This window comes from Leucopleurus acutus (assembly GCF_964270905.1).
Source record: "Leucopleurus acutus genome assembly, chromosome: 9".
Classification (NCBI taxonomy): Eukaryota; Metazoa; Chordata; class Mammalia; order Artiodactyla; family Delphinidae; genus Leucopleurus; species Leucopleurus acutus.
The window spans coordinates 81886736-81900499 of NC_139144.1; the positions used below are offsets into that span (position 1 = coordinate 81886736).

Consider the following 13764-nt stretch of genomic DNA (forward strand, 5'->3'; position numbering starts at 1 on the left):
AAACAATAAGAAAACTAGAGCAAAGCACATCATAATCAGAGTCCTTAAAACCAGTAATAAAGAGAAAAATCTTAGAAGTAATCAGAGAAAAAAGACATGTTGTATACAGAAGATTAAAGAAAAGGACAACAGCAAATTTCCTGTCAGCAGTAACTGCAAACCAGAAGATACTGGAGCAACATCTTTACAGAAAGAAGAAAAACAAAAAAACTATCAATCTAGAATTATATATATATCCAGAAAAAATATCTTTCAAGATTCAGGGCAAGACATAGACTTTTTCAGAGATACAAAGCTGAAAGAATTTACCAGCAGCAGACCTGTACTACAAGAGATGTTTGGGGGCGGGGGGGGGGGGGGGGGGGAAGAAAAGAAAGAAAAGGAAGGAAGGAAGGAAGGGAGGGAGGGAGAGGAAAAAATACTCTGAAGAAAACTGATAGCAGAGAGAAGTCTAGATCTAGACAAAGGAATTAAAGGCAACAGAAATAACAAGTGGATAAATATAAGAATTTTTTTTCCTTACCATCAAATCTCCTTAAAAGATACTTGAATCATTATGGCAAAATAACAATGTATCAAGGAATTTAAAGGTAAAATGTATGGCAACAATATAGCATAATGGCTTGAAGGGAAGAAATGGAACTGTGCTATTGTAAAGTTCTTATACTAAATGTGAAGTGATATAATAGCCTTTGAAAGTAGACTGTAATAAGTTATATACTGTAAGCCCTAAAGCAACTACAGAAACAAAATAGTTACAACCAATAAACCAGAAAAGGAGGTTAAAAGAAAATTTAAAAATACTAATCCAATCTAAAGAAAGCCAGAAAGAGGAGGAGGAAAGGAACAAAGAAAATGTGAGACAAACAGAAAACAAGTAGCAAGATGGTAGATTTAAACCCAATCATATCAATAATCATCTAATTAAATGTAAATGGTCTAAACACCCAAAGTAAATACTACCAGACTGGGCTTAAAAAGCAAGACCTAACTATGTGCCGCCTATATGAAACCCATTTTAAGTATAAAGACTCAAAGAGATTAAAAATAAAAGAATGCAAAAAACATTATAACACCAATCAAAAGAAAGCTTCAGTAGCTTTATTAATAACAAAGTTGATATACAAAGAGCAATGTATATCAGGGACAAAGGGGGTCATTTCATGATGGTCAACTCTTCAACAGGACATAACTGTTGTAAATGTTAATGCACATGATAAACAGGTTCAAAACAAGTGAAGGGAAACTGATAGAACTGCAAAGTGAAACAAATTCGTAATAACAGTGGAAGAATTCAATGCCTTTCTCTCAAAAAATTGATAGAGCAAGTAGACAGAAAATCAGTAAGGAGAGAGACGACTTAAACTACACTACGGACCATCTTGATATAATTAACATTTTCTGAACACTCCACACAACAGTGGAGTACACATTATTTTCAAAGGCATGTGCAATGCCAATTTAGACCATATTCTTATCAATAAAAAGGATCCATGTATTTTCTAACATAATAGAATTAAGTTAGAAATCAGTAACAGAAAGACATCTGGAAAATCCCTAAATCTTTGGACACTAAATTGCATACTTCTAGAAAACCTGTGGGTCAAAGAAATGAGAAGGAAAATTAGAAAGTAATTTAAATTAAATGAAAAATAAAATACAACATGTCCAATATGTGGGATGCCAGTAAAGCAGTATTTACAAGAAAATGTATAGCACTAAATCTCTACATTAGAAAAAGAAAAAGGTCTCAAATCAATTACCTGAGTAGTTACCACCTTAAAAAAGAAAAGCAATTTAAACCCAATGTAAGCAAAAGGAAATAATAAATATCAGAACAGAAATCAATAAAATAGAAAACAAGAAAAACAACAGAAATCAGTTAAACTTAAATCTGTTAAGAAAATCAATAAAAATAACAAACCTCTAGCCAGACTGATTAGGACAAAAAAAACCTTATATAATGCCCGCTATTTATTTCCAAATAATACAGGAAAGGCAAAAGTGGGTAGCGATATAAAGCAAACAAGACTGGCCATGAGTTGATACCCACTAAAGCTCAGTGACAGGTCCACGTAGATTCATTATCCTATTTTACTTTGCATATGTTTAAAAGTTTCCATAATAAAAATGTTAAAAAAAAAAAAAAAGCATGAGGTCAATCTATATGTACATAATATAATCTGCCCAGAATATGACCCCTTTCAGGTAAAATGCAGAGATACGTATTCATATACATACATACAAACAAAAAGGAAGGGAAAGAGACACATCAAAACCTTAAGAGCTTTCTATGGAGCCTAATTGTATTAGGGGATGAGAAGTGTAAAGGGCTGTTTTACTTTTAACTCCATATAGCGCAGACTGCATGTGTGTGTGTGTGTGTGTGTGTGTGTGTGTGTGTGTGCGCGGCGCGTGGTGTGTGTGTGTCTAAACAATGAGTATAAATGGGTATCGCTTTTGTACCTAAAAAAAAAAAAAAAAATTTAATGGCTAGTACGGATGATATGAAAACTATATAACTACAGAAGGAAATAAGACAAGTGGCAAATAAAACAGACTTGCTTGCCAATGGAAATCCCCACTATGTCAATTTTTCTTAAATTAATCTACAAATCCAATGCTATTTTAAAGCAAATATTCTTTTGGTGGGAGATGGGGTGGGAGGTAGTCTTGAAAAAATACTAAGCATAGGCACATAAAAATAGCTAGAAAATACTGAAAAGGAGAGTAATGAGGGACTTTAATCAAACTATGTCATAATTATAAAGCTACACTAATTAAAAATTCAGTATACTGGCAAAGAAATAAACAAAAAATAAGAGAATGTAGAAATGGATCTAAGTACATCTGGTAAGACAGCGTTTCAAATAGATGGGAGAAAATCAATTGCTCAATAAATGACATCGTTTGTAAAAAGGTAGCACTGGCTTTCTACTACCCTTGTTTTCCAAAGTCACTCCAGAAAGATCAAAGATAACACGTACAAAATAAGACCATAGAAGTACTAGGAAAATGTGAGTAAATATTTTTGCATTTCTCAACTAGGACAGTATTAAATAAGAACTTGATATACTAGAAAGATTATCATATTTAACTACACAAAATTTAAAACTTATGCAATGACCAAAAATACTCGTCGAAAAATAAAATGAACTGCCAAAAAATACTGTAAAATTACTATCCCTAAAGAGTTCTTTAAGTCACTAAGAAAAAACAACCCAATAGAAAAACGGTCTAAAGAATAGGCATTTCACAGAAGAAATATAAATGACCAACAGACATGAAAAAATATTTAACTTCACTAAAAACTACAAATCAAACAATGAGATTTTTTTGACCAGTGAAACTGTCAGAAGCAAAAAAAGATTTTTAAATTCTAGTGTTGATGTGACTATACAGAGTTTGGTAACACCTGTTTTGTAAGATAATTCAGCAGTATCTATTACTATTTTTTAATACTCATGCTCTCTGACTTCACTGCTTTGAATTTACTCTATAGAAATACTTGGAAAGGATACAAAGAAATAGGTATTTGAATGTTCATTACAGCACTGTTTCTAAAAATACACTGTTTATAAAAATACCCATTGTTATGGGTTGAGTTGTGTCTCCCTAAAAAATACACTTAAGTCCTAACCCCTGTATCTGTGAATGTGACCATATATCGAAAAAGATTCTTTGCAGATGTAACCAAGTTAAGATGAGGTCATTAGGGTTGACACTAGTCCAATGACTGGTGTCCTTATACAAAAAGAAGACAGAGAAACAGACAAGTAGAAAACATCCTGTGATGATTACATAGGTAGAGACTGGAGTGATGAATCTATAAGCTGAAGAATATCAAGGATGGTCAGCAGATGCCAGAAGCTAGGAGATGCATGGGACAGATTCTCTTTCAGTGCCGCCAAAAGGAACCAAGCCTACCAACACCTTGATTTTGGACTTCCAGCCTCTAGAAATGAGAGAGATTAAATTTGTTTTTTAAGCCACACAGTTTGTGGTACCTTGTTAAACTAGCCCTAGGAAACTATTAGAGGTTAATAAGCTATGAGAAATACATAAAATATAGGATGTAGTAATGAAAAGGATGTACCAGATATAAATGAACATGGAAATGTTTGAAAGATATACAATATAAGTGAAAAAGTTAAGTTGCAGAATACCACTTCTCTGGTAATTTAAAGAGAACATCTTTCTCCCCCTTCAACTCCTCACTGAAACCCATCCTTTTCAAATGTTGGTCAAGTCAAATATGGACTAGACTGCCTCCCTCTGTAATCTTCACGTGCACTGACACCTTCACGGATCTAACTCCACTCCTAAGGCCTCGACAACCAACACTGTAAAAAGGATTCCAACAGCTCTAATCCTACAATTTCTACTATTTAGCCATTTCCACAAGGAGGTTCTGTTGTCATCTTGAATTCACAGAGCCAACCAAGTACTGACATTTTTTTCTTCACAATGTTTCTAGAATAGAGCCTTGGAATGGCAACTAGATTTCATCAACTGTGAACATGGACTGATTGGTAGTGGCTGTGTGTAGGACAAAGTAGGAAAAAATGCTGTTAGTGATAAGTGGTGTCTGCCATGAGAGCAAAGGCCAAGGATTTACTATCCTTCATAATCCTTTTTCCGTACCAGATGCTGCTACAATTCAGGTTCCTTAGCCAGGCCAGGCCTGGTCTGCTAAGATAATGAATAAGAAACTGTTTAGTAAACTTTAAAGTGTTAATTATTCTTATTACGAATAATAATTTCCAGTTTTCCCCATTCCTAGATCCTTCCTATCTTGACATTTTTTGAATCAAAATCTTTGTGACTTCTCCCTACTTAGGGACTAAAGCTCAATCCCTAGGTTTGACGTTCAAGGTCTTCTAAAATCTGGACTCAATTTATCTTTCGAACTTATCATTCACTATCTCCTCAAGCAAATACCATTCTCAGTTCTAGCCAAGTCAGTCTATTCAGTGTTGCAGAACACTCCATGAAAATTTTCTACTCCTAAGTTGCTCACACATTTTCCTACACTTGAACTGGGCTACTTCCTTGTTCTGACATAAATTCTGTAGGCCATTTAAGGTTCTCATGCTCAAACCCCACAATGATGTATTAAAACCCACAGTGATACACCTATCTCTCCTATTATTCAAAACTTTATTATATGCTGGCTTGTAAAACTATCTTTACATGCATAATTTTTGTCTTCCCTGGCTTAGTGAACAACTGAGGGGTAAGGACTAAATCTTCCCTACCCTTTCCATGTAGTCCAAGATACCGGGAAGGTGTTATGTACTCAGCAAATCCTCAATTCTTGATCATGACTATATTTTATTAATAAGAATAGAGGAAATCATTTGATTAGCTTCATGCACTGCATACAAATCAATAAGCTCCTTTACTACTATGAATATTTCTTAGGTATTTAGGTATCCTCTGATATTTTTATGGCAACAAAAGTATTCATCTTACTGGAGGGAGAATTTCACTTAAAATTTTTTATTTTGGAACCAAAAAAATGATAAACAACTTCACCTCTATTTTAATACTTAAAAACACTAGATAATTTTAGCTTCTCCAAGTTTAATATGAAAGTTTAACTTTAAAATCAAACTTTAAAATATTTCATTGTCCTAAAGTTACTGTGTATTTGTCTGATGATAATTTCGATCTCCTCATATTTTTAACAGCATTTTATATTCCCAGATGTCTTTCGCATTTCCTTTTGTTTCAATTTATCTGGTCTTTAATGAGTACTCCTTTTATAGAGACAGATTTCTATAGTAATCTTCAGGTCAAGTAAAAAATAAGTTAAAAAGCCAAATCATCATGGCAGAGGAACCGAGGACATAGAGAACAATTAAACTAACAGATAGTCATAGTAATTGAAATATGAAGTTACTACAAATCTTTCATTTGATTTTATTTTCTAAAGGGAGTTCTTCTAGATTCACCTCTTCGACATTACACCAGTTATTTGGTTTCTTTAAAAAGAAAAGGGTAATAGGAACTTCCCTGGTGGTCCAGGGGTTAAGACGCCATGCTCTGTACGGGGGCCCGGGTTCCATCCTGGTCAGGGAACTAGATTCCGCAGGCGGCAAGTGAAAATCCTGCATGCCGCAACTAAGCCCCGGCGCAGCCAAATAAATAAGTATTTTTTTTAAAAGATGCTTTTCTAAATAAATAAAGGGTCATAAAGTCCTTTACAACACATTAACTCCAAAGGGAAACTGATGTTTTCTAATAATTCCACTCTCTTATATTAACACTATAGTGATGTAATCCTCTATTTCCAAGAATACTGACAGATACAATAAAGAAAAACAATATATTTTTGTTACACTACATTTATGAATATAGTTAAATATGCCAAATGTCTTCTAATTAGTAAACAATACTTAAAAAAATACTAGATTGTTCAGTTATACAGCCAGAAGAATTTTATTTACAGTTAACAATATATATTAGATTACTCTGGAGAAGAGTGTATAAACTTGTTTTGCTTCCAGAACCTTTACAATGAAAGTGAACTCTATTAATAATGCTGAGTTCTTATCTGTTGGATCAAAGCTATGAGTCTCAGACAGAATAATTTATAATGAAGCTGAACTCCATCTGCTCTTCTAAACCTCAACTTTTAATCATTCTAAAATAACCAAGTCAGTTCACTATAACTACTGAGTCTAACACTTAAAACTAAAAACTTAAAAAAAAAAAACCTTATTTTTAACCTTAGATAATAAGCAATAAAAGGTAACACCAAACTATCATATCACTAATAAAGTTTCATGCAAGAAATGAGGTTCTAGACGGAACTGGTTAACAAAAGAGGAACTCTTTAAAATAACTCCATCTTAATTAAAAGGCATACTTATAATAAGCCAAAAATTCCTTGTAATTAGAATAAATAATTAATAATTCAAAGTTAGTTGAGAGCTGATTATTCTATTACTAATGCTTTTTAATTCTGTTTACCCTGGTCTTTCTACGGTAAAATATCTATCAAATTATGATGCTAAGAAAAAGGTGAGTTAGAAATGGGAATCTGCAGGGAAATGACTGTAGATTATCTACCTTGCACTTAGATATATACTATCTTTGTCTCCACTGAGCAAAACACACATATTCCAAGGTTAACAGAAGCTCTGTTCTTTCCCTGCTAGAGTCCCTGGCAACTAGAACATTTAGAGTGGTAGAACATTAAAGGTGGAAAGACTGTGGTGTTACCTGTCCAACCACTCCTTTTCAGACCAGGAAAGTGAGGTTCAGGAAGGTAGATACCTGTTCACATTCACAATTAATTGGTGGAAGAGCATGGACTAAAACCCAGGAACTCCTAACTCTTATACCAGTATCCCTTTTTTCCTTTCCGGTCAGCAGCCAGAGGGGCTTAGGCTGCCCAGAAATTCCCCAAAGAGATTTGTTCCAGCTGCTGCTTAACTCTTAATTTACATACTCTATAATGTACTGACTTTAAGTCAAAATGTTAGAATTAATTTACCTAAATCAAAACAAATACAATATACAGTTCAAGATTTTACTTTAAAACCTCTCTGCCAGTAACAAGAAATCTAAACCAAGTAGTGAATAGTATTAATGACAACATTCTTTCACATGCTTCTCCAACTCCCAGAACACTTTGCAAGTGGCCAGCATTCTAACTGCTTTACACACATTATTGCATTATTCTCTGAAATCCTTGACTAAGTCCATTTTACAAATCTAGACACTAAGGCTCAGACTTGTTAAGAAATATGACTATACTATAGAGCTAAGAATAATAAAAAAAAAAAGGATATATAAACCCAGATCTGCTGGATTCTTCTAAATCTCCTGTGCTTATAGTTCACCCCGTATGACACTCAACTTTTGTACTCACCTTTTCCCTCTTCACTAGCCTAGGTTGCCTTCATGTCTTTGTCTATTCCAAATCCTGTGAATTTTTACCTTTTTTTTTCTCCTTAAATACCACTCAAGGTGAAATACATTCCCAGCACTAACTTCCCTCCGGGACCGCCTCAATTTAGAGCTTCATCAAGACAATCATCCCTCATAGGCACCTCTCTCTCTAAACCTATTTAAGAATTTAGCACAGAAACAAATGTTGGACAGCTACTGCTACCAACTACATTAGTTCAGCAGAAGAATTAAACCACTTTGTTCTCCTAATAAATGAAGACTGAAGTCCAGATACCATCTGTATTAGAAACTAAAGGTTTTAACAACCTGATCAAGTAATGAGAAATGCTGAATGAACTCCTAAGGAGTAAACAAGTTAGCTATTATAATTATGCAATCAGTAAGTATTCAGTGATCTGTATGCCAGTTATTATAAAAATTATAGAAGACTATGTAGGCATAAGGTCTAATCTCCCAGAATTATATATAGGGTGAGAAAACAAACAAAAAACTAAAGACTTTAAGCAAGTTTAAAACAAGTGCTGAGGAACTAAAGAAAATAAAAATTAAACTTAGTTAATAAAAATGCCTTCTTAATATCACTAAATCCTGAAACAAACCAAGTGAGTATGCAGGGAATGGTAATAGTTAACATTTCTAACCCCAATCCATCTGGACCAGAGGGATAGTATAAGGTTTTGTTTTCTCCCAGTCCTTAATTTCTTACTTATTCAGGAATGTGTATATTTAACTTTTCTTGGCAAGATGGATATACTCTTTACAGAAAATAAGTTAAATCACACACATGAAAGGCAACAGAACTAACTACAAAACTAGACCTAGTAATCTTGTTTCTAACCCTTCTTAATTGTTCTAAGAAAATACCACCAGCTAATAAATTGCAACAGAACTATTAACTTTATGTAAAATTACATAACATATATTTACATATAACTTTAAATGAACCCTCAACTTTTTCAAAATCTATTTTTAAAAACTGTGGTAAAACTATAGCTTTACTGAAAATTCACCTCCTCCATGAAAACAATCAGCAACCTAGAGTTTCATTAACATCTAGGCATATTTACATCTAGTGACACATGCATGTTTCTGCATACTTTTTCTGCTGGTGGTTTTATACCTGCCTTTTCCCCAGTTCCCTTCCTTCATGCCCTCTACCTAAGGGGGATGAAATCCTACTGGAGTCTTTTGCTCCTTTATCCCACTAGCACTGCTTTAATTCACACCCTCATCATATTTCATGCAGGTGATTGTAAACACATATCTGATCTCCTTTGCCTCCAATCTAACAACCCTCAATCCACCTTCTATAATAGAGTGCCTCTACCTTTCTCCCCAAACTTTCTAAAAGTCAAATCTGATCTTGTGGTACCCCACTAACTAGTGCAATACTTCCTCAACTGCATCTCTTACACCTATGAAACACACATTGTTATCTGAAGGGGTTAGAGAAATGCTGTCCTGAAAGAGTTTATGGACCAAAGATTGAGGGAAAACCTATTAATATTTCCAATGTGCTTCAGGATTACCCTATTAGAAAACAGTGGATTTTAGCAGTGGTTCTCAAACTGTGATATAAGTTGGAGACTTCTATTAAGCTTGCTAAAAATAGAAATGCCCAAGTTACACCTCAGACTCAATGAATTTGAATATTATCTAGGAATTTGGCCTAGCCATATGCATTTGTAATAATCTCCCCAATGATTCCAATGTATACCTAAACTTGAGACCCCTTCTTGCTCCATAACATACTATTAGGAGGTCCCCTGACTTCCCAAGCTGTTTCATACCTCTCATCAACCTGGGGGGTAGTTGGCCCTCCAAATCTCTGGACATGGAGGGCTGACTGCAAGGGACTTGAGCACCCGATGACGACTATACCTACTAATCTTAAATGTTCAGGTACTGACCATTCTAAAAAGCGTTTACTCATCCTCTCTTCTGATCTCCTAAACTTTTATAAAAATAATAGCATCTACACATATAGTCCTTCTAATCCACACAACCACCCCAAGAGATAGTATCCTTATTTTAGAAAAGAGAAAACCAATGCTAGGACAGGGGGCTTAAGAAACTTGTCCAAAGTGACCATATGAGTTTAAACCCTGATCTGCTGATTACAAAGCCAGGATACAGGATTTTCCATTGTGACATGCAGCCTCTTGCACATCACTCTGAAGTATTGACATACTCATCAGTTTACACATTTGTTTCTCTTTTTAGATATAGTAAGCTCCCTTAGTGCAGGCATCAACCCTGATTTTGACCTCAACATTTAGCTACTCAATACATATTTGCTGAGTGAAAGAAGGAATGAAACTCCTTGAGAGCTGGAACTACAACTACTCCTGTTTCATTTCCTGAATTCTTAGATAGAGTTCTGAATACATCTTGCTAAACAAATTTGGTTTGACCTATAAATCTCATTGCTTCATTTTTTTTTTTTAATGAGACCATGTATTTCAGTATTGTACAAAAAACTGCATAGTCAGCAAAGGGGAAAAAAAGGACTGTTCCAGAAAATTAACATATCATTCTTTACTCTGTAATTGGAGACTTCAAATATTAAAGTTAATCTCCGCAACCATTTCACACCACAAGAGCAGGTAACTACAACAGTGTGGTTTTAAATGACAGAAATTCATTCTCTATCTATCGTTGTATTCTTCCACATCAGTCATTTTTTTCAAACCAGTAAACATTACAGGTAAGCACAGAGCAATTAGTCAGTGTACTTGGGTATAAATGTAATGTCCTTCCTGCTTAAAGTTAATGCGTCTGGTAGGTAACACATGGTACAACTACTTGCTTTCTGATACAGATTACACAACAAAAGTGGTAAACCCACAAACTTTAAATAATGTCATTTTTAAAGTACTGAAGATTTTCCTAAGTTGAAAATATTCAAAAATTAGTGCTGCTTTAAGAGTCTTACACTTTAATTATATCAGTTTCTGATGAAAAATAGAAGTTACTATTTCTTTCATACCACTTTTAAATAAGTCAATAACAAGTAAGAAAAAAAACTCTTCTAAAACAACATGATGTAGTGGAAAGTACAACAGAGTAGGCATCAGGAGTCCTGGTTTTCTAGTTCTGGTTACATTACTAAATTGCTGGGTGACTTCGGGCTCACTGGCTCAGTTTTCTCATTGGTTTAAACAGTGTGTGTGGGGAGTAAAGGGCTTGACTGCCCTTACAGTTGTTTCCCCCAGTTCTCATTTTAAGCCACCCCCCTCATTTTATTCTTCTAATCAGGTCTAACTTCTGAAATCTGAAACACATCTGAACTGAATGTAATGATTCAATCTCCTACTGGATGGCACAGGATACAAAGGGTAAACTCCTAGAAAATTAACAATTAATCTGGTAACTTCCCAGAACCTGTCTAATCCCAACTTCTCAAACAAGCAGGTGGAGTCTGGTTTGACACACTTAGCACTACTAAGAAAAGCTGTAAAAGGTACAGCCCTGTTGGCATTTCACTCGGTGCTTCCCGGGTTCCAGTGGCACATACTCCGCAGGTGTTAAGCAGTAAAGGGGGGAGAAAGGGACCCAAACAGCGTTCCAACAAACTCAACCACAGTTCAACCCAGCCAGCGCAGTAAGATGCAGCCTAACGAGGCCTACCCCGCAGAGCAGAACCTCCCCACCCGCAGAAGTGCCAGCGGCCCGTGTAATGAACGCTTCCGTCAACAACACACATTCCCCTTCCCACAGCAGAGCAGCTCGCTCCCAACCGGCCATTGGGGCTTGGACCAGGCCGCACTGCACCAACCTAAGAACCATTCTCAGACCCCCAAAGGCCAAGAACTGCTGGAGACTGCGGTTCCTCTGCGCTTGGTGTGGGAAAGCAACATCTCCCACCAATGGAAAGAAAGAAAGAAAAGAAAACAACCAAAAAAACCCCAAAATCAAAAAACAGTGGAGAGGAGAGAAAAACCAGGCCTGGGCGAGACCGCTGGAGAAATAAACCTCGTTTCTCTGCAACGGGGAGCAGTAGCATTTCCTGCCCTCATTCTGAACAGACGCACTCGACTTCATTCCTCAAAGGAATGAAGATCCTCAAAGGAGATTAAAAAACCACCTTATGGTCCGATTCATTCATATTTGGGCCTCGGTCCCCGACCGACCCACTCCTGAAACCTCTGGCATTGTGAAGGAAGGCGCCCCCAGATCGGCTGTGGGTGGAGAAGCGAGGGCCAGTCCAGGGGCCCAGTTACTAAGATCAAGCAGCTCGGGCAAGAAGAAAATCCCCGTGAGGCCTGACAGTAAAGTCTGAATCAGCAGCAAGAGCACGGACCCGGGTCCGACCGAGCAGGGCTCCAGGGCAGGCCTGCGGAGGTGACACTTCCCTGCGTGCTCCCCGGGCAGGTCCGGGAGGCGGCGTCCGGCCGCGCCGGCCCGCACCCAGGAAGCCGAGCCGGAGGGCCGACGCGGGGCCGGAGGGCCGACGCGGGGCCGGGGCCGACGGGAGGCCTGGCCGGCAGCACCACCGCCCACCCGCGCCGCTCCCGCCTCCTTCCCCACTCCCACTTCCCGGCCCTCCAGCCCGGGCCCGTGAGGTAAGGTCGGGGGCGGCGACGCGTGTCTCGGCCACTGACCACACATTTCTTGCCCAGGAAGGTGAAGAGGGACTCGTTCTCCTGCGGGGTGAGCAGCAGGGACCCCACGTTAGTGACCCTCCGCGGCGGCGGCGGCTGCTGCTGGCCGGAGCTCATGGTTTCGCCGGCGGGGTAGGGAGGCCAGGGCAGTCTCCTCCAGCGAGTGGGCGAGCGCTCGTCCCCTTTCTCGGTGACAGGGGCGGGAGGAGGGTAATCAGAGGCGCAGCATCTCGCAGCTCCGCCGGCGCGGGGAGGAGGCCACGGGAAGGAGGAGTCGACGGCGGGCCGCGCTGAGAAAGGGAAGCTCCCAGCTCCGGCCGGCCCAGGCTCTGGCCGGAGGCTCGTTGTCTTCGCACTCCGGCGACTGCGCTAAACTCCCAACTCCTCCTCCAACCCTCCTTCCGCGGCGGCGGCGGCGGCGGCCGCACAATTCAACATGGCAGCGGGGACGGGCGAGACCACAGGACGCAAGACGCGGGGGAGCGCGCCGGAAACGCGCGTCTGCGGCCCCGGGAGGACCCCCCCCCACGTCGCGGCTGGCTTCGCCGCGCCGGACCGAGGCCACACCCCCTTCCGGCCGAGGGGCGGCCGGATGCGGGGCTGCGGGTCAGGCGCGGGCTCCCGCGTCTGGGCTCCTTTCTCGGGTGTTTTCCGCTGGCAGAGCCCTGGAGGGAGGAGGCGTCAGGTCTCCGTGGCCGAGCTGCCCGTCTCTCTTATGCTGACGCACACCTTTGCGGAGCTTCAGTGCAGACCCAGGTCATCCTCCGCGGACGAGGTCGCATTTCTGGGGCGCGACAGCCGGACGTTCACACCGCTTGTCAGAAAGGTCTGGAATCTGCAGACGGAAAATGGGCGAAGGGACGCGCTCCCCCGTGCTCCTCGCTGGTTCCGTCAGAGCCGCAGGTGCCTACGGTTTCTCAGAGTTTGTCCAGACTTCAGCAGTGGGAGTGGGAGTGAAGGACCAGGTCTCTCCCAGAATTCTGAAACAGATCTTGCTGATGGATGTTCCGAGAAAGCAGACGCACTTAGAAAAGATTTCTACCGCCCGCTGGTGTGTCTCGTAGGACAAATGTGTTTGTAACATTTCAGTTCAGCCTCTTCTCGAAGGGTCCTCCACACATTCCCCCCCCCCGTTTTGTGAATTAAAAAGTATTTCTTTTTTCCCCCCTCTCGTCTTTTTCTTTCTCTCAAACCCCAAAGACTTTGTGTTCTCTTTATCCAAAATGAATGTGCCCAT

General features: G+C 39.2%; 1 protein-coding gene across 2 annotated transcripts in view; it reads right to left on the reverse strand.

The window, feature by feature from the left end:
• Positions 1 to 12937, reverse strand: part of WASL (WASP like actin nucleation promoting factor) — a 66664-nt gene extending 53727 nt beyond the window's left edge. Inside the window, exon 1 of one of the 2 annotated variants that reach the window (XM_082845999.1) lies at positions 12528 to 12937. In XM_082845999.1, the coding sequence (XP_082702125.1) occupies positions 12528 to 12644 (117 nt within the window). In that variant the 5' untranslated portion in view covers positions 12645 to 12937. The remainder of the gene's footprint in view (positions 1 to 12527) is intronic. The other variant, XM_082845998.1, reaches the window with a different exon arrangement.
• Between the last annotated feature and the right edge of the window lie 827 nt (positions 12938 to 13764).